Raw genomic sequence first — 19358 nt, forward strand, 5'->3', positions numbered from 1 at the left:
TCTTTACTCAGACTTGCCTTAGACAACTTAAGGGGAGACAGACAATTCAAATGCAACCCATGTAGGCTTACTTAATTGGAAAGACATTTCTGAACTGCCATTTTGAGCTAGTTATCAGCAAAAATCCCAAAATTCCACAATAATAATTAATAGGAATACCAGGCTATTATTTCAATAAATTAATTGACAGGTTTGAACCAATTCCATATAGTAGATGAGTGACACAAATGATATTATTTCAAATTTACAGTGGAAATTTTTCTTTGATTATTTATTGGAGTAAAAATAATAAATAGGATACAGAAAGAACATCTGTTTAATAAAGATAGGAATTTGCTTCATAAAAGATTTCACGTTTCCCTTATCTTGCATGTCTGAGCTTTTGAAGATTAATTGAAAAATGATTACTATGACCAAACTCCATGAAACAAACAGGACAATGAAAAGGGTGAACTAAATACATCAATTAGCAATTCCTAGTTTACCACGTCTCTTGTAATATGTTTATTAAGAGAAGTCATAAATAACAGTAATAATTATTTTCAGATTGGAAAACGATTAAGGTGCAGTTATAACTTTGATTCCTAGCTCAAGTTAAACATACTCATTTAATTCCATAACAGGCTAATTCATTTAAATGCATATATTGTGCACTGGAATACAAATAAAGCCATGCTAAATTGAGTTAATGATCCAGACAAATTTTGTAACAGTTCCTATACTGCCAACATGGGCGGTATTGATAGGTTTTACAAGAAGGTAAATTTTACACAATATTAAAATGAAAAGATGAAATGTAAATAGAACCAATCTGCCTGTGAGATAGAAATAAATCTTAACCACAATTGTGAAAGAGTTCATACAATACCTTGGAAAGATTGAGAAGAACTTGAACTGCATGTTTAATGACATCCATACAAGGCACACTGCGGTTACAATTTCTAATCAAAGTGAAAATAATAGGTGCTGCTCCACTTTCAGCAAGATTTTCACAACAAATCGCAGATAGCCGGGTTGCAACTTCTGAAATGAAATTAGTGGTAAAATAATTCAGAATCTGACGATAAGAATTATCAAAGATCCTCAATAAAGAAGATGATAAATTTCCATAAAATACTTTGAAAAATAGAAGATCACGGTGGACCTGATAAAAGGCTATTTATTTCACTGAGCTCCATTCTTGGCTCTTTAACACCTTACTGATCGAGATCCGAGTTTCCTTCTCATGATACACAAAAACTGTCTCGTTTAGACTGACATCAAATTTTTATCACTCTGGTTTTCAACTAACATTTTTCTCTAGTTTCTCTTCTATTTCACCATAAGTCTTCAACATTTTATTTACAAAATCTTACTCAAATCAAAAACATCCAAACTGGCCATGTTATTTCCTTTCCTTGATCCATGCTAGCTCATTCTCGTACCATTTTCCATTCAAACCTGCAATTATCAGCTGTCAAAAGTTACAGGTCAACAGTACTACTAATTATGTATCTTTCTTTCACGTGAAACATTGTTGCCATCTGAAGTCATGTCCACTCTGCTATCAATTCTCGATGATCTTTCAGTGACTGGACTTGACACAAGTACATAACCTTGAACATATTTGATGGAGATATGGTTACTTTATCCTGTTCTCATTCTCACTATGATTTCTCACACAATTTTCTCCAATAATGATTTTCTGTTTCTTCTTATCCATAGCCATAATCAAGAATCTACTCTGGTATCTACACTTTTTGTATTGCAATCTCTCAAGTTCCCCTTTGCATTTCTCACTTGCATGCAGCACTTTGGCAAATTGTACAAAGAGATTCTTTCAGATCTACATATCTGTTGATAAAACCCATTTCTACATCACTTTCATCACTCTTGATTGCTTCGCTGCCAGCCTGGTCTTTGAATTGTAATTTGCTTCTCCTCACCATTGTAAACTCCTCAAACACTGTGTTGCATATCTCTTGTTAATCACTAAATCTATCCACAGTGTCAAAGACATCATCAGTTTCCATTGCTTTAGGAAGAACAAGTCTTTCCAAATGTTATACTATCGGAATTAGAGCCAAGTTTCGGATCAAACATACTTTGGAATATTGCGACCTCTCTCAGAAGTGCAACTGTGAGCATTAATTTTCTGGTTTTTATTTGGTCCACAATCAAGTATCAGTCAAAAATCACAATGTAATATGTACTAACAGCTGGAGAAAAATGGAAGATAAGAATACTACTTAAATGGCAAGCAAATGCAGTAAGCTACCATGCAGCAGGACTTGGGAGTGCTTGTGCATGAATCGCAAAAGGATGTTTTGCAGGTGCAGCAGGCTATCGATAAAAATTGGTACCGTTTGAAAAGATACAAACATTTACATAATATCGGTTGTAAAGAACTATAAAACCAATCATAGAAATTGACAAATATAACCATCATGTGACAAAAATAAATCACTCCGGGGTTGAAGTAAAAAGACAAAATGATGGGAAAGTTCAGCAGGTCAGTGTCAAAAATCCACATATGTAACTTCCCCTCCACCACGATCATATGTAACTTCCCCTCACCCATATTGCCTCCATTTCCCACTCATCTGCCCTGGCCCTCTCTGCCCCAGACACAACAAACAGAATCCCCCTCATTCTCACCTACCACCCCACCAGCCTCTGCATCCAAAATGTCATCCACTGGAATTTCCTACAGGATCCCCCCCATCAGACATATTTTCTCTCCTGCCCTCTCAGCCTTCTGAAGGGACTGCTCCCTCAGCAATTCCCTCGTGCACTCATCCCACCCCACCGATCACATCCCTGGCACCTTTCCCCATGCCTGCAGGAGGTACAACGTGAGCCCACAGCTCCTCCCACATCAAACAGGCTTTTCATGTGAAGCAACACTTCACATGTACATCCAAATGACTTATTTAATGCATCCGGTACACACTTTGTGCTTTTTCTCTACATTGGAGAGACCAGTTGCAGACTGGTTGCTAGAAGATCACTTCACTCTGCATCTTTGCTCAGTTCGCAAGCACAGCAACCTCCCAGTGGCCAACCAGTTCAATTCCGGTCAAACTCACATGTCTGTTCATGGCCTTCTGTACTGTCCCACCTGACCACCCATAAGCCGCTTTCAGGTGGAACAGCTGGGAGAATGCGGCTCCGGAGCCAGCTTGGTGCGAAGCGACATTCAGGTGGCAGTGCTTTTCTGGCAACTGAAAGCGGGGAGAGGGGCTGCGGAGCAAATGCCAGCTCCTGTCGAGTGTGGCCGTAGTCCCGTCCGCTTTCAGGTGGCCTCCCAACAGCGACATTTGGGTATTTTAGGCAGCTTTACGTTGGGGTATTCTGGCCACCTGAAAGCAGCTATAGATTGGAGGAACAGCATCTTATTTTCCATTTGAGCACCATCCAGCCACATAGCATGGACATTGACTTTACTGCTTTTCCTTCCCCTCTCCCCTTTTCCTGTCCTTCTAGTTTTCACCCACACATTCCCCCCTCCCCCTCTTTGCTGCTGTCCCCTCCCTCCTTTCTTATCATCTCCTGCCTTTTCTCATACTTTGATGAAGTGCTCAAGCCCAAAATATCAGTTATGTACCTTTGCCAGATAAAGGAGACTGTTTGACCTGCTGAACTTCTGCAGCATTTTGTGTTTTTATCTTGTTAGAGACAATTTAATCTGTTTAAGGAAAATAGAAAAAAATTCCCTAAAAAGATATTTATAGGTCATGATAATTGTAATACCAAGATAAGTAAATTAATCGCTCACAATCTTAAAAGGGAAATGAAAACACCTAGGTATAAGCATTTAACATTCAATGGTTAAAGTTCACTTTTATGCAGATTCAGCTTATACCCTGAGAACTGACTAAATTGAGATAAAACAGATAATATGGATGGTAAACAAGTCTCTGGGTTAGATATAAAAAGCAGAAGATCATCTGCATATAAGGAAACTTTATATTCAATTCCTTTCCTATACATCCCTGAAAAATCTCTACACTCACAAAAGGCAACTGCTAACAGCTCTAAGACCAAGTCAAAAAGTAATGGTCTTAGAGGACGAGTACCCCGTTGAAGATCAAAAGGTTTTGAATATTGTGAGTTAGTAAGGACAAAAGCATTAGGACACAAATAATTTAACCCATTTAATAAAACCGGGTCCAAATTAAATTTTTTTCTTTTCTTTTCTTTTTCTTCTTTGGCTTGGCGGTTGAAGATTTATGGAGGGGTATGTCCAATTCTGCTGCAGGCTCGTTGGTGACTGACAAGTCCGATGCGGGACAGGCAAACACGATTGCAGCGGTTAATTGGTGGGTTGGGGTTGGGTGTTGGGTTTTTCCTCCTTTGTCTTTTGTCAGTGAGGTGGGCTCTGCGGTCTTCTTCAAAGGAGGTTGCTGCCCGCCGAACTGTGAGGCACCAAGATGCACGGTTGGAGGCGATATCAGCCCACTGGCAGTGGTCAATGTCGCAGGCAACAAGAGATTTCTTTAACCGGTCCTTGTACCTCTTCTTTGGTGCACCTCTGTCTCGGTGGCCAGCGGAGAGCTCGCCATATAAAATGATCTTGGGAAGGCGATAGTCCTCCATTCTGGAGACGTGACCCACTCAGCGCAGTTGGGTCCTCAGCAGCGTGGATTCGATGCTGGCGGACTCTGCCAGCTCGAGTACTTCGATGTTGGTGATGAAGTCATTCCAATGAATGTTGAGGATGGAGCGGAGACAGCGCTGATGGAAGCGTTCTAGGAGCCGTAGGTGATGCCAGTAGAGGACCCATGATTCGGAGCCGAACAGGAGCGTGGGTATGACAACGGCTCTGTACACACTGATCTTTGTGTGTTCCTTCAGGTGGTTGTTTTTCCAGACTCTTTTGTGTAGTCTTCCAAAGGCGTTATTTGCCTTGGCGAGTCTGTTGTCTATCTCTTTGTCGATCCTTGCATCAGATGAAATGGTGCAGCCGAGGTAGGTAAACTGGTTGACCGTTTTGAGTTCTGTGTGCCCGATGGAGATGTGGGGGTGCTGGTAGTCATGATGGGGAGCTGGCTGATGGAGGACCTCAGTTTTCTTCAGGCTGACTTCCAGGCCAAACATTTTGGCAGTTTCCGCAAAACAGGACGTCAAGCGCTGGAGAGCTGGCTCTGAATGGGCAACTAAAGCGGCATTGTCTACAAAGAGTAGCTCACGGACAAATGGCTCTTGTGTCTTGGTGTGAGCTTGCAGGCGTCTCAAATTGAAGAGACTGCCATCCGTGCGGTACCGGATGTAAACAGCGTCTTCAATGTTGAGGTCTTTCATGGCTTGTTTCAGCATCATGCTGAAGATAGTAAAGAGGGTTGGTGCGAAGTCGCAGCCTTGCTTCACGCCATTGTCAATGGAGAAGGGTTCGGAGAGCTCATTGCTGGATCTGACCCGACCTTGTTGGTTTCCGTGCAGTTGGATAACCATGTTGAGGAACATTGGGGGGCCATCCGAGGCGCTCTAGTATTTGCCAAAGCCCTTTCCTGCTCACGGTGTCAAAGGCTTTGGTGAGGTCAACAAAGGTGATGTAGAGTCCTTTGTTTTGTTCTCTGCACTTTTCTTGGAGCTGTCTGAGGGCAAAGACCATGTCAGTAGTTCCTCTGTTTGCACGAAAGCTGCACTGTGATTCTGGGAGGACATTTTCGGCGACACTAGTTATTATTCTATTTAGGAGAATTCTATTGAAGACTTTGCCTGCAATGGAGAGCAGCGTGATTCCCCTGTAGTTTGAGCAGTATGATTTCTCGCCTTTGTTTTTGTACAGGGTGATGATGATGGCATCACGAAGGTCCTGAGGCAGCTTTCCTTGGTCCCAGCAGAGCATGAAAAACTCATGTAGTTTGGTATGCAGAGGTTTGCCGCCAGCCTTCCAGACCTCTGGGATGGGGGGGGATTCCATCCATACCTGCTGCTTTGCCACTTTTCAGTTGTTTAATTGCCGTATATGTCTCTTCCCGGGTAAGGACCTCATCCAGCTCTAGACTCAAGGGTTGTTGAGGGGGCTGGAGCAGGCCACATTCTTGGACTGAGCGGTTGGCACTGAAAAGGGATTGGAAGTGTTCTGACCATCGATTGAGGATGGAGATCTTGTTGCTGAGGAGGACTTCGCTGACTGAGCTGCACAGAGGGCTTTGGATGGGGTGAGGGGCCGTACATCGCCTTTATTGTCTCATAAAAACCCCTGAAGTCGCCAATGTTGGCACTAAGCTGGATTCGTTTGGCGAGGCTAGTCCACCACTCATTTAGGATCTCCCAGAGTTTGCGCTGAAGATGGTTGCATGCAAGACGGAAGGCTCGTTTTTTTCTCTGGCCAGGAAAGCTTTGCAAGGTGAGCCTGGTGGGCAGATCACTTCTTTGCCAGCAGCTCCTGGATTTCCTAGTTGTTTTTGTCAAACCAGTCCTTGTTTTTCATGGAGAAGCCCAGTACCTCTTCAGTGGATTGCAGTATGGCCATTTTCAGCTGATCCCAAAGGGTTTCAGGAGACGTGTCCGTGAGGCAGTTTACATCCTCGAGCTTTGTTTGGAGGTTTGCCTGGAAGTTTCCTCTCACTACGTCTGACTGCAAGTTTCCAACATTGAACCTCTTTCTGGGGGCTCCACTGTTCTTGAACTTTGGCTTGAAGTGAAGGTTGAGCTTGCAGCGAACAAGTCAGTGGTCAGTATGGCATTCCGCGCTGGGCATGACCCTGGTGTGGAGCACATCTTGTTTGTCTCTTCCTCGCACCAGAACGTAGTCCAGGAGGTGCCAGTGTTTGGATCGGGGATGCATCCAAGTAGTCATCAGGCTGTCTTTCGGCTGGAAAAGGGTGTTAGTAATGACAAGCCGCTGTTCTGTGCAGAGTTCCAACAGGAGGCGCCCATTGTCATTGCACTTGCCGACACCATGCTTGCCAAGGATTCCTGGCCAGGTTTCTGAGTCTTTGCCGACGCGAGCGTTGAAGTCGCCAAGGATGACAACCTTGTCAGCTGTAGGGGTGCGTTGGATGAGGTTGCGCAGGTCGGTGTAGAACTTGTCCTTTTCTGCTGGTTCCGCCTGAAGGGTTGGAGCATAGACACTGATGAGGGTGATGCGTCGCTTGTTTTGAAGGGGGAGTCGCATGGACATGATCCGGTCAGAGTGGCCTGTCAGGAGCTTTTCGAGTTTGGAGGTAATGAAGTTCTTGACCATGAAGCCAATACCAGATAGGCATCGTTCAGCCTGAGGCTTGCCAGACCAGTAGAGTGTGTAACCCACGCCGTGTTCTTGGAGGCTGCCTACATCTGCAAGGCGGACTTCGCTGAGAGCGGCTACGTCGAGTCTGAGGAGTTCACGTGCGATGAGGGCAGACCGACGTTCAGGTCGGTGGCTGTCAGCCTTGTCTAGCATGGTTCTGATGTTACAGAATGCTAGCTTGAGTTTGGTGCATCTTTTGAGGGGGAGGACGTGGACCTGTCCTCGGGCCTGCGTAAAGGAGCTTTTAGGTGGAGTGTAGTGTGCGCAGTACTGGCCCCACCCTTTAAACCCATGGTTCGTGTGCCGTGACCAAGCAAGCTGGGACGTGGCAGTGAGGTCCTTGGGTCATAGGTTTTATATCGGAGTGACCTTTTCCTATGCAGGTTGCTTAACCAGGCTGAAGAGGCCTGCCTCCCCTTTTAGGTTGAACCATTTCTGGAGATTTACGACCGCTGTCCACAGTTTATGGAGTGGTGCGCCCTGGAATCGGCCTGCGTGCGTTTACTCCTGCTGCGGCCGAGTAAAGGGGATGCAGCATTGGTTGAGGATCAGAAAGAAAAGTTCTAGTAGAAAACTTTTTAAGACTGGAGAGATCTCTGCAATGGAGTTCACGGCCGTATCATGGGGAGAGACAGCCAGCCGAGACCGGGCCTACCCGCACCGCTGCCCGAGCACCAAAAACAGGCCGCCGTCGCCAGGCAAACCCTGGCAGCCCGCACAGCCCGACCGTTGGCAGCCAAGCCCCAGGCCAAGAGCAGTCAATGAGAATTGTTTAATGTATTTCAGAGTTTAATACACAATAGTCTAAACACTATTTTTTTCTTAAATCACAAATAAATAACACCACTCTACTCAGTCAAATGCTTTATCTGCATCTAATGAAAGAATACATTTTGAAATGGGTGGGGGAGGGGGGAAAATATAAAATGTTGAATAAATGGTTCAATAGCCTGCTCCTATTTCTTATGTTAAGATGTAGAATGTTAGACATGAAATATTGCAAATGGGAAAAAAAATCTTTTAAGGCACAATGAAGATCTACCGGGACCAATGACTGAAGAGGGCACACAAGATCAGTGAACCGGTGCGGACTCGAAAGGCCAACATGGCCTGTTTCCGCTCTGTAAATGGTTATATGGTTAAACTACTAAATAATTATCAAATTATGAAAATAAAAATATACAAACCCAAATGGTGTAAGGCTGCAAGAATGTCAGAGAAATGTTTATATTTAAGGATGCAATATATCGCTGTAGCTGTTCTATTGCATAATTTCTGATCCACGTGGCTGTTCTGATTGGCTTGATGTATGCGGTGTCTGATGGCAATCATTTGAGGATTGCTGGTTTTCTTGCGCAACCAATATCCTTTCCACAAAGCCTGCAAAATTGGACACATTGATATTTTCTTCAACAAACAGGTGCTTAATTCAAATAATTATTTAATGTTCACCAAGAATATTCATGTGCAAGCAGATATTTCATGCACAAATGTATTTCCACACAGCGGCAATATATTTATATAACCATATAACCACTTACAGCACAGAACAGGACAGTTCGGCCCTACTAGTCCATGCCGTAGCAAATCCCCACCCTCCTAGTCCCACTGACCAGCACCCAGTCCATACCCCTCTAGTCCCCTCCTATCCATGTAACGATCCAGTCTTTCCTTAAATGTAACCAATGATCCTGCCTCGACCACATCTGCCGGAAGCTCATTCCACATCCCCACCACCCTCTGCGTAAAGAAATTTCCCCTCATGTTCCCCTTATAATTTTCCCCCTTCAATCTTAAACCATGTCCTCTAGTTTGAATCTCCCCCTTTCTTAATTGAAAAAGCCTATCCACATTTACTCTGTCTGTCCCTTTTAAAATCTTAAACACCTCTATCAAGTCCCCTCTCAATCTTCTACGCTCCAGAGAAAAGCCCCAGTCTGCACAATCTTTCCCTGTAACTCAGACCCTGAAATCCTGTCAACATTCTCGTGAACCTTCTCTGCACTCTCTCTGATGAAGTAAAATATTATTAATACTCAAACCAACTTTCCACCTTAAATGCAAAACTATTAAATGCATTTCAACTTTTAAAATGGCATGACAGCAACACCCAACCTGTATTTTGATAATTCCACTGCAAATTCTCCTCTTTTGGATTTTATGAAGAAATTTCCTGACAGACTTCTGAATGACAACAGCAGCTTTATGTCGTCGCATCAGCCAGACTTTCACAGTTCGCTGAGCTACAATGATCTTTTCACACTCATTGAGATACCTCCTGCGCTGAAGGCAAGTCCGGAACCACCTCTACAATGGAGGATTTAAAATAATCAACCACTTTAAAAGATGATTTGATTTTGCACAAGTAAATGAGAATAGTTTTGTCAGTGGTAGACCACAAAGCATTTCACATGTAAAAAGGATCAGACATATAAAATATAGAAACCAGCCCTCATTGATCATTGTGCACCCATCACACCATTTTTATTCTCCCCACATTTTCAACTTCCAACAGATTCCATCATTCACCGGGACAAGAGGACGACTTTAGAAATGTCAATGAACTTACCATGATTTGTGGTCAAAAGCAGTCCCTGGAACAGTGGTGGTGTCATCTTTTAGTTAAAACAAGCTCTCACTTTTTGAAAATAAAAGATGAGTGAGGTAGGAGGAGGAGTAAAAACTTGGTTTGATAAAATTAGCTCAATTTTGATGGATCAAATGTGGAGCATAACCAGCAAAAGATGCTCCATCACCTGTTTCACACATCCACCCCTTAAATATCCCAACCAACATTCTTTGTTCAAGAAGCGGTGCCTATTTATATGATTGTTCAACCATTTCCTATTTTATTTCTTTGCTGTGAACAGTATGCTGCCTCAATTACTACCGATCAATGACTTGATAGATAGTGAGGAAAGTTTTTTTTAAACATTGTTGTTGACCTGTCTTTTTCAAAAATCACAACGTTGTAACAGTACCCAGTTAAATTAATATTTAAGAGAGACTTCGTAAAAAATTTAATCAGCTAGGTAAACTTTGCCTTATTCATTGTTTATTACCTGGATATAAATGACTGAGTTGATCTCATGTTTTGCATATTTAAGAGCCATATAGCCTCGGTATGCTTTTTGAATCTTAATAGCACAAAGATTGTGGTACACAGCAGCAGCAAAATAAAGCTTTCTTTTTGCCATTTTTTTCTCTGAAACCTGTAAATTAATATAAAAAGAAAAAGAAATTGGAATTACCATACCACAATAAACTATACTTTCATGGCAATCCAGACAAAATCCACATTTCAAAATATGAGCTCAATGGTTGCCTGTTTACAGCTTTAACATAAACTGTCACAACATTTACACAAGTGAGCAACAACATATTTCGTTTTTCTAAGCTTCTTTAAGATGGTGTCAGCTTTTTCTTTTCGTAACTTAATTCTGACTTTATCAAATAGTATTTTCTGTCTAAAACCTTGCTGCTGAACAGTCTAGGATAGTGACGACCTTCATTTCTCTAGTCCTACTTGCTCTTAAAACAGATGACTGCTGTTACATTACTGCTGAGAGTCCTGACCTTCTTTCATTAATAATTTCCATTAGTGCTGTGGTGATGTGCAAACTCTTGCCATTGGCTTATCTTCATAGAGTGTACTTCAACCTTTTCCACCAGGAATCTGAAATTGGTTGGTCCAAAACATAGCTAAATTTCAACCTAATTTATAACAACTTCCTCATCCAAGGATTTTTCTAACCTTCAAGTTAACTGTTCTTACACATTGATAGTCAACATCCTTTACTTCAAACCCCATACCAGCAATTTCTGTAATTTTGTCCACACATCGCCTCATGCTTGTTGATCCACATAGAAACCTTGTTTTTTTTTTTTAAACTTTATTTAAGATTTTATAACATGAATAACATATAGGATTACATTAAAAAAAATTAAGAATAAAATTACAATACAGTATCAGTAATTTAAATAAACTATACCCTCCCCAATAATTATTACACATTAATTACTCAAATTAGTCCAACCCCCCCTTTCCCCCCAAAATAAAGAGTGAAAAATTAATAAAGTTAATAATATGTGAGAAAAAGAAAAACCCACTTACAAAAAAACAAAAACATAACCGATTAAAATACTAACAAAAAGAAAAGTAATTAATACTAAGATATCAGACTTAAAAAAACATATTTAAATCAAACTTAAATGCATATATTTAATAAATGGAGTTCAGATGAAACATATATTTAACTCAAACTTAATATAAAAAATTAGTAGTTAGTAACATTATCTATCAAAAATTCTTAAACAATAATCAATTCTTAAAAAAAAAATTGTAGCATGGAAGAAAAAGATGAAAAAAAAACTTTCTCTATAGAGATAAACCTTCACCAAATATCAACTAACTTCACATCTATCATCATATTAGTCACATAAACCACCATCTTAAAACAAAATTCAAACCTCATTAAGCATTGTACAATTCAATTTTAGTACTCTTCCACCATTTTTCCCTTTTACTCTTGAATAGTTATCCAATAAAAGCTCCAATACCACATTTAAATATCCCCAATCATTACGTTAAAATTCAGATATCCAAATAATAAAAACACATCTACAACGAAATCTATATCTTCAACAAATGGAGCATAAACCACAAACAAAATTCAAGCCTCATTAAGAATTGTACAATTCAATTTATAACTTTCACCATTATTCCCTTCGTTCTATAACTAAAATAGCAAAATAATATACACCAGAATTACCACTCCTTTCACCTTAAAGTTAAAGAAATATAAAAAACTTATCCATCCCATTCACATTTAAATTTCAAATATTCCTTATTTACTGAATAAACTTTACAAAAAAACCACATCAGTTTTTAGTTTTTTAAACAATCAAGTACTTTCTTATGCTTTTTTTTTATATTTAAACAAAAAAACCCCTTCACTCTTTAATCTAATAATACAAAAAAAAAAGGAAAAAAAAACGGGTAGGAGGTTAAAAATACCCCCTCCCGTCTAAACCGCGCAATGCGGTAACTCCCCCCCAAAAAAATGGGTGTGAGATAACTCACACGTAGCAGATGACTTTCAGGAAATAGTGCCTATCCAGTTCTCTCCCCCAACTCTCACTTCATCTTAAACTAACATCATCATTATTTAATATCCCTTTTTTAAAAAAAAATTAGAAAAAAAAAAGGACAACTCTTCTTTTAATCAGCTCCAACTGCCGAGTCACCATTACAACCATTCCTTCTTGGAGCACGGCTCTTTTCTTCCATCTCTTGTCTCCTTAGAGATCGCAGCGGACTATGTCTCTGTTGAAACTGAGTAATTGACAGCTCTTGAGCAAATGCTATAGCTTCCTTTGGAGAATCAAAGAAATTTGGTTGGCAACCATCTTGGAAAACCTTCAAAACAGCTGGATATCTAAAGGTTGCCTTGTAATCTTTCTTCCACAACAACTCTTTAGCAGGATTGAATTCCCGTCGTTGGAACATAACTTCTTGACTCAAATCCGCATAGAAGAAAACTCGATTATTTTGAATCATCAAGAATGATTTTCTCTGTTGTGCATTTCTAATAGCCACTCGTAAAATTATTTCTCTGTCGTAATAATTCAAGCAACGAACCAAAACAGATCTTGGACTTTGACCTGAAATAGATCTTCTACGCAAGGCTCTGTGAGCACGTTCCTGTATTATACCTTCCGGGAAATGTTCTTGACCCAGCACCTGCGGAATCCATTCAGTAAAAAATTTTCTTGGGTCTGGTCCCTCCATACCTTCCGGCAAATCAATAATCTTTATATTGTTCCGTCTGGATTGGTTTTCCAAATAATCAATCTTTTTCATCAAATTTTTATTTTGAGTTTGTAAGCCTTCGACCATTTTGGTCACATCAAAAACTTGATCCTGTATTTCGTCTATATCTTCTTCACACGAATTAAATTTATCTCTCACTTCAAGCTTAAAAGCTCCAAACTCAGCCATCTGTTGAGAATGTATTTTCACCAGAGTATTAAACCTAGTACCAAGTTCAGTCATAATCTTGGATAATCCCTGCATTGTATAAGATAATTTAGATTCAAGATTCACAAAAATCTTTTCAATTGGAAGAGATTTTGGCTCAACAGATTCCTGCTTCTTCTGCATAACCAAAGGATCTTCTGTACCTTCCTTCATTCTGGTTGCCTTCCTTATAGAATGACTGCGTGTGGAAACCCCAGCCACAGCCTCTCCAGCAATGACTGGAGGATGCTGGCCGGGGTTTTCCCCAGTCCATAATGTATTAAGTTCTCCCAGTTATAGGTTCTTCTATTTCAAAAGATGCAGTTTGCAGCGCCACTTCTACAGTTGACAAATGCCTTTGAGTAACTCTTTGTTCTAAAGGCTGTTTGGCGCCCTCTTTAGGGGGCTCTACCGATGTAACATAGAGCTCTACATCCGAACACTGTACCTCTCTCCTGGGATCCATTTCACGCTGAGTCCCGGTGTCTTTCCTGTAGGTAGGCTCCAAAACTTGAACTTTTGGAAAATGTAGTCTTTTGATGATCTGTTGTCGTTTTCTTTTGCTCTTTTCCACAAATTGTACCATCATAAGTTAAATTAACAGCACTGAAATTATCTAAACTTTTAAAGAATTTTAACGGGCATCTCTAGACAAAACAATAAGATAGAGTCAGGAGAGGACTGGAAGGCACGTCTGATCCTTACGCCATCTTGCCACGCCCCCCACATAGAAACCTTGTTAAGCTTTGGTTCAAATTTTATCAATTTTTAAATTCTAGTTATCAAAGCTCTGCCTTTTGGAACCCCCCCTCTCCAAATCTGTATTCTCTTTCAAAGATGCTCACTAAATCCAACCCCTATCACGTTTTTGAGTCATGCCTTTTACTATAAACCTAGTGCATGGGTGGCCAAACTGCAGCTCACAAGCCACATGTGGCTCTTTGACATTATGTGCAGCTCAGACAGTAATCGTACAAGCTGGGTCTCACAATGGGAGTTTTAGTAGGCGGGTCCCCGTTCAGGTACCTCCTGGGAAGGAAGCAAGGAAGTCTTGGATCGATAGCATCTGTGGGGTAAAATTTCAGGATTCACATAGCACCAAGAATTATAGGAGCCAGGTGGTCCTGCCATAGCCAGCTCTCCAGGGAGGAGTGACAGAGAGCCTGTGGCCCGTGTGGGGATGCCAGAGGAGATACCAGTGCTCCTAAAGGTGCCCCAGGACATTCCACATTTCTGCAGCCAGATCAAGCTGCATAACAAAGAGAGAAGAGAAACAAAGCGAGTGGCATATGCCAGATTCAGGATTTCCATGCTTAGCCCCACCACAGCACAGTGCAGCCTACGTGCGGTGTGCGGTAGTAGGGTCAGGCAAAGATGAGGGTCCTTTACAGGGAGCTGCTGCAGAGGCCAGAAAGCTGGATTAGGTCATGAGAGATCTGATGAGGCATGACCTGCTCCAAAGGCAGGGTATCTATCCAAGGCAGACACTCTGGTAGAGATTGGGTGGGGGGAAAGGGGAAAAGCAAGTTGATGGAGACGAGGAGGAGAAGCTGGAGGGGGTCGCCAATGAGGACCTCATCCAGGCACTAAGTCAGGAGAGAGCTTGAGCTGGCAGCAGCAGTGCTGTCAGTGACCATGGGCAAGCACCAGGCAGCGCAGAGGTTAGACCACTCGATACCCCAGTCAATCCCGCCAGCAACTGGGAAGAGGGAAGCCAGGAGGATGGGGAGGAGCAGAGTTGTGGGCCTCTGGCCTTGCCCTGCCGTAGGAGGCAGCTTCCTGCATCGTGCACTTGGATGGCAATTCATACAGGGAAAAAATGACCCCAAATCAAATTCCCCATGCTCTGTGTGAATTATCTCAATAACATACAAGAAATGTATCAATCATCTCAATGGCATAGAAGGAAGCAAAAATTAGTGGGAAGATAGAAGATTGGCACAATTTTAAAATACTGACAAAAGATGACTAAAAACATAAGATTTTTGGAAAAAAAAATGAAGATTGGAAGTATGTTAAACAACATTAAAGAGGTAGTATGGAGAAAACAGAGGCTGCAGAAGGATTTAGACAGATGAGGAGAATAGGTAGCGGTGACAAATGAAATACACCATCAGAAAGTGTCCAGTCAGGAACATTGGTAGAAAACAGGAAGATTTTGTTTGTAAAATGGGGAGAAAATTGAAAACACCCAGACGCACATGTACTTGGGATTTCACATGCAGGTCAGCCTGAAGGTAAACTTGCATGTTGAGATGGTGATAAAGAAAATGCAATGGTGGCATTCATTTCAAGAGGAACAGTACATAACAGCAGGGCTGTGATGTTGAGACTTTACAATGCACTGGTGAGACTTCATTTGGGAGTATTCTGAGCAGTTTATCTCCTTGTTTACTACATTGGAGAGGATTCATAGGAGGCTCCAGCATGATTCTGAGAATGAAAGGGTTATGATATGAGGAGTGTTTGAAAGCTCTCGCCCTGTATTCGTTGGAACCAAGCAGAATAAAGGAGCACCTCATCGCAACATTTCAAATTATGAAATGTGTGGCCAGAGTAGATGCATAAAGGTTGTTTCCCATGGTGGGAGAGTCTAGGGCAAGAGGACACAACTTCAGGATTGAAGGGCGATTGCTTAGAACAGAAAGATATAGGAATTTCTTCAGCCAGAAGGTGCTAAATCTGTGGAACTTGTTGCCATAAGACAGAGGTTGATAAATTCTTGATTAGCCAGGACATCAAAGGTTATGGGAAGAAGATTGGCAAGTGAGTCTGAGTGGGGAAAATGGATCAGTTCATGATGAAATGGCAGCTGATTTCTGCTCCTACGTCTTTCAGTCTTATGGACATGGAGAAGAAAACAAAATGTGGAATTTGCAGAAGCACAAATCCATTGATGTTTCAACAAATCCTGTAATCCAAAAGCATCTATTTCAGTGATTAAAATCATACCTTCTTACGAACCAACCATCCACGACAAACAGACTGCAAATGAATCACCAATTTTCTAGTTTTATGGTATTTCATGTTTTCAGCTCTTGCAAGATGCCATGCTCGATAGTGTGTCTGTAAAACCACTGCAGCTTTTCTTTGCTGAAGGAACTTCCTTCTTTGGATATTAGCTCTAAATGCATGTTGAATTTGAGAAGCTGCTTCATGTTTCTGCAATTCCAATTTTTAAAAAAACATATTGGTAGGGCATTTAACAAATAGCACTGCCATTTTCTTGTATTGGATGAATGGATCACATTTTGCAAGTGCACAGATCTTTTCATAAGAAATTAAACGAATGGATGAGTTGGTGTAATCCAGCCACAATGAAGAAGGCAGTGGAAAATTCCAAGCACTTCAGAGTTCAACGAGTTATACAGAATTAAGATACTTATACAGACTAATGTATTAACAGGTGAATCAGCAAACCAGAGTGAGGCTAAGGGGGTGAATGGTACTGGGTTATGCAAGGACTGCCGACTGAAAGTTATAATGCCAGCTGTTGCAAATACTGAAGTATTACAATCACGGAGAAAGCAAGCCTAGTCAGATCCAACAATTCTCTGGAAAAGTTGCTCTTCCCAAAACAAAGAGCAACAACTCATTTGAAAGAATATAAAAGGTTTTAAATTTCAAATGAACCTTTCCAATCAGAAAACAACAAACAAAATTTGATATTACTCCTTTTATTCCATCTTGAATTTATATTTCATCTAAGACAAAGGGATGTACTTAATTTTCTGAAATAAACTGAGTGCTTCTATTTAAGAAATTATTCAGATCAGGAGAAAATACTGACCCAATAATTGTTGAAACCATACACTAATTTCACTGCGTAGAGGAAGAGCGAACATACGAGTGTGTAAGCGATCAACAGCAATAGAGCACGAATGAGTGAAATGCATGAAGAGTTGAGAGAATGAAGAAAAGGAAGTGATTACAAAATCTATTTGATTTGGACCTGAGCTCTGGATTTGAGCAATCTCCCCATGACTTTCTAAAACTGCTTTTGCTTTGGGCCTGCATTTTGGTTATGGATCCAGGTGACATCTGGGGCTGAGTTCAAGGCATTGATGCTCTGACTAGACCTGCATATTGATTTGATTCAAGAATAAAACCACATTCTTATCGGAGGATCTAGACCAGAATGAAACCAAGTAGTGATCTGAGATTTGCGGACAGTAAGGGACAGACATACTGTAGGCAGGGTGAAATATAGTGAAGGATTTGAACACAACGAGAGCACGGGTTTAAGGTGCTGGAGTGTAGGTACAGAGATGTCGGGTTAAGTTGTATGCAGAGAGTGGTGAGTGCGTGGCATGGGCTGCCAGCAACAGTGGTGGAGAGAGATACTATAGGGTCTTTTAAGAGACTTTTGGATAGGTACATAGAGCTTAGAAAAATTGAGAGCTATGGGTAAGCCTAGTAATTTCTAAGGTAGTGACATGTTCGGCACATCTTTGTGGGCAGAAGACCTGTATTGTGCTATAGGTTTTCTATGTTTCTAACTTAATGACATTATTAGAAATTACAAGTCCATTTTTACCATCAGGAAATGCACAAATGTTGGTATTCTATTTTTGTTGACCAATATGATTAAAACTATAACTAGGTTTGTTTTTTATTTTTTTACACTCCACAAAATTTTTTAATGTTTTAAAGCTTAACTTTTAAATGTAAATAGAATTGAGTGTTAAACTGCTTAAAATAAGATGACAACAGCCCTGTATCAGAAATGGTTACCTTGATCATTTGTCTTCTGACCTTAAATCCTTTCCAAAAGGCCTGGATTTTGACAGCTGCCATGGCTTTTCTGAGGTTTGCTTGCTCCAATTTCCTTGCAGCAATAGCCATCCTCCATCTGCGCTGAATAACAATTGTGGCCACCTGGATCTTTAGAAACCTACAATTGTGAAATTTAAATACGTTATTAATTTTATCAAAATACCCTGAATGTTGAAATGACTCATCATTCAAGATCAACATCTGAAGGATATTACTCAAAAACAACTCACATACACTTCTCATTTGTTCAACATTAATTTCCTAATTCTTTTCTTTTATACACTCGTAGCTTTTCGAGTCTTCTGCCTTCTCTGTGTTCCAATACAAAATCAGTTAATTTCATGTCCTTGAAATTTGCCCGCAATTGGGGGGGGGGGGAATTTGAATGTTAGAGCATGGTAAAAATAAAGTCGCGACAGAACAAATGTTCTCGTCCTATTAAATAGTTCACACCAAAATCCTGTATTTGAGCTTGCAGCCTTGGGAGTGCAAGCAAGAATGAACAGATTAAAAATATCCAATTCAGTGACCAGTTTGGCCTAAATACAATCATTTATACAGACAAAACAACCAGTAGTCTGATCCTCAAGGAATTATTCTGCAAATTAATACATAAAGAGGAGGAAGGTTTAGAAACACATCTCCTGGGTGTTGTGAAGACTGAAGATTGTAAAGATGCAAAATGTATTTACTAAACAAGACAAGCAAGCATTGACTTGGAGGCAATCTCAGCAGTCTTCAAACTCAGTGCATCAGGGTTTTTCTATAGAACACTACAGCACATAAACAGGGTACTTTGGGCCTTCTAGTCTGTGCCAAACCATTTTTTTGCCTAGTCCCACTGACCCACACCCAGTCCATAGCCCTTGATACCTCTCTCATCTACGTACCTGTTCAAATTCTCCCTAAATGTTAAAATTGAGCCTACATTCACCACTTCAGCTGCCAGCTTGTTTGACACTCCCACCACACTCTTTGTGAAGAAGTTTCTCCCTCACGTTCCCCCTTTTACTCTTAACCCTTGTCCTCTAGATTTTATCTCATCCACCCTCAGTGGAAAAAGCCTATCTACATTTTCTCTGTCTATCTCCTCATAATTTTAAATACAGGCACACCCTGTATAACATGGTTAATACGTTCCAAGTCAAGTTCAGTGCTATGGAAAACCGCACTGTTCAAAGCATTATTACGATGCACTTTAATGTAATACGTTCCAATCCTACAAAAGGGACATACAAAATTGATCTTTCTTGGCAATAGATCTATATTGTCAATAAGTGAACATTGTTTATTTAAGAAAATATTTGTCTAATGTAGATTTGTTTCAAATCACTCATTTGAGAT

The 19358-nt window shown here is 40.7% G+C and overlaps 2 protein-coding genes across 5 annotated transcripts in view; one reads left to right on the plus strand and one right to left on the minus strand.

Moving 5' to 3' along the window:
- LOC138763549 (complement factor H-like) overlaps nucleotides 1-19358 on the plus strand; it is a 613078-nt gene that overhangs the window by 204658 nt on the left and 389062 nt on the right. The gene's annotated exons all lie outside the window — the stretch shown is intronic.
- aspm (assembly factor for spindle microtubules) overlaps nucleotides 1-19358 on the minus strand; it is a 100111-nt gene that overhangs the window by 8219 nt on the left and 72534 nt on the right. For 3 of the 4 annotated variants that reach the window (XM_069937850.1, XM_069937849.1, XM_069937852.1), the window contains 6 exons: nucleotides 17973-18132; nucleotides 16191-16400; nucleotides 10282-10431; nucleotides 9335-9526; nucleotides 8407-8599; nucleotides 869-1023 (listed from right to left, as the gene is read on the minus strand). In XM_069937850.1, coding sequence (XP_069793951.1) covers nucleotides 869-1023; nucleotides 8407-8599; nucleotides 9335-9526; nucleotides 10282-10431; nucleotides 16191-16400; nucleotides 17973-18132 — 1060 coding nt within the window. The remainder of the gene's footprint in view (nucleotides 1-868; nucleotides 1024-8406; nucleotides 8600-9334; nucleotides 9527-10281; nucleotides 10432-16190; nucleotides 16401-17972; nucleotides 18133-19358) is intronic. The other variant, XM_069937851.1, reaches the window with a different exon arrangement.

The sequence above is a fragment of the Narcine bancroftii genome, chromosome 5 (genome assembly GCF_036971445.1).
Source record: "Narcine bancroftii isolate sNarBan1 chromosome 5, sNarBan1.hap1, whole genome shotgun sequence".
NCBI classification, from domain to species: Eukaryota; Metazoa; Chordata; class Chondrichthyes; order Torpediniformes; family Narcinidae; genus Narcine; species Narcine bancroftii.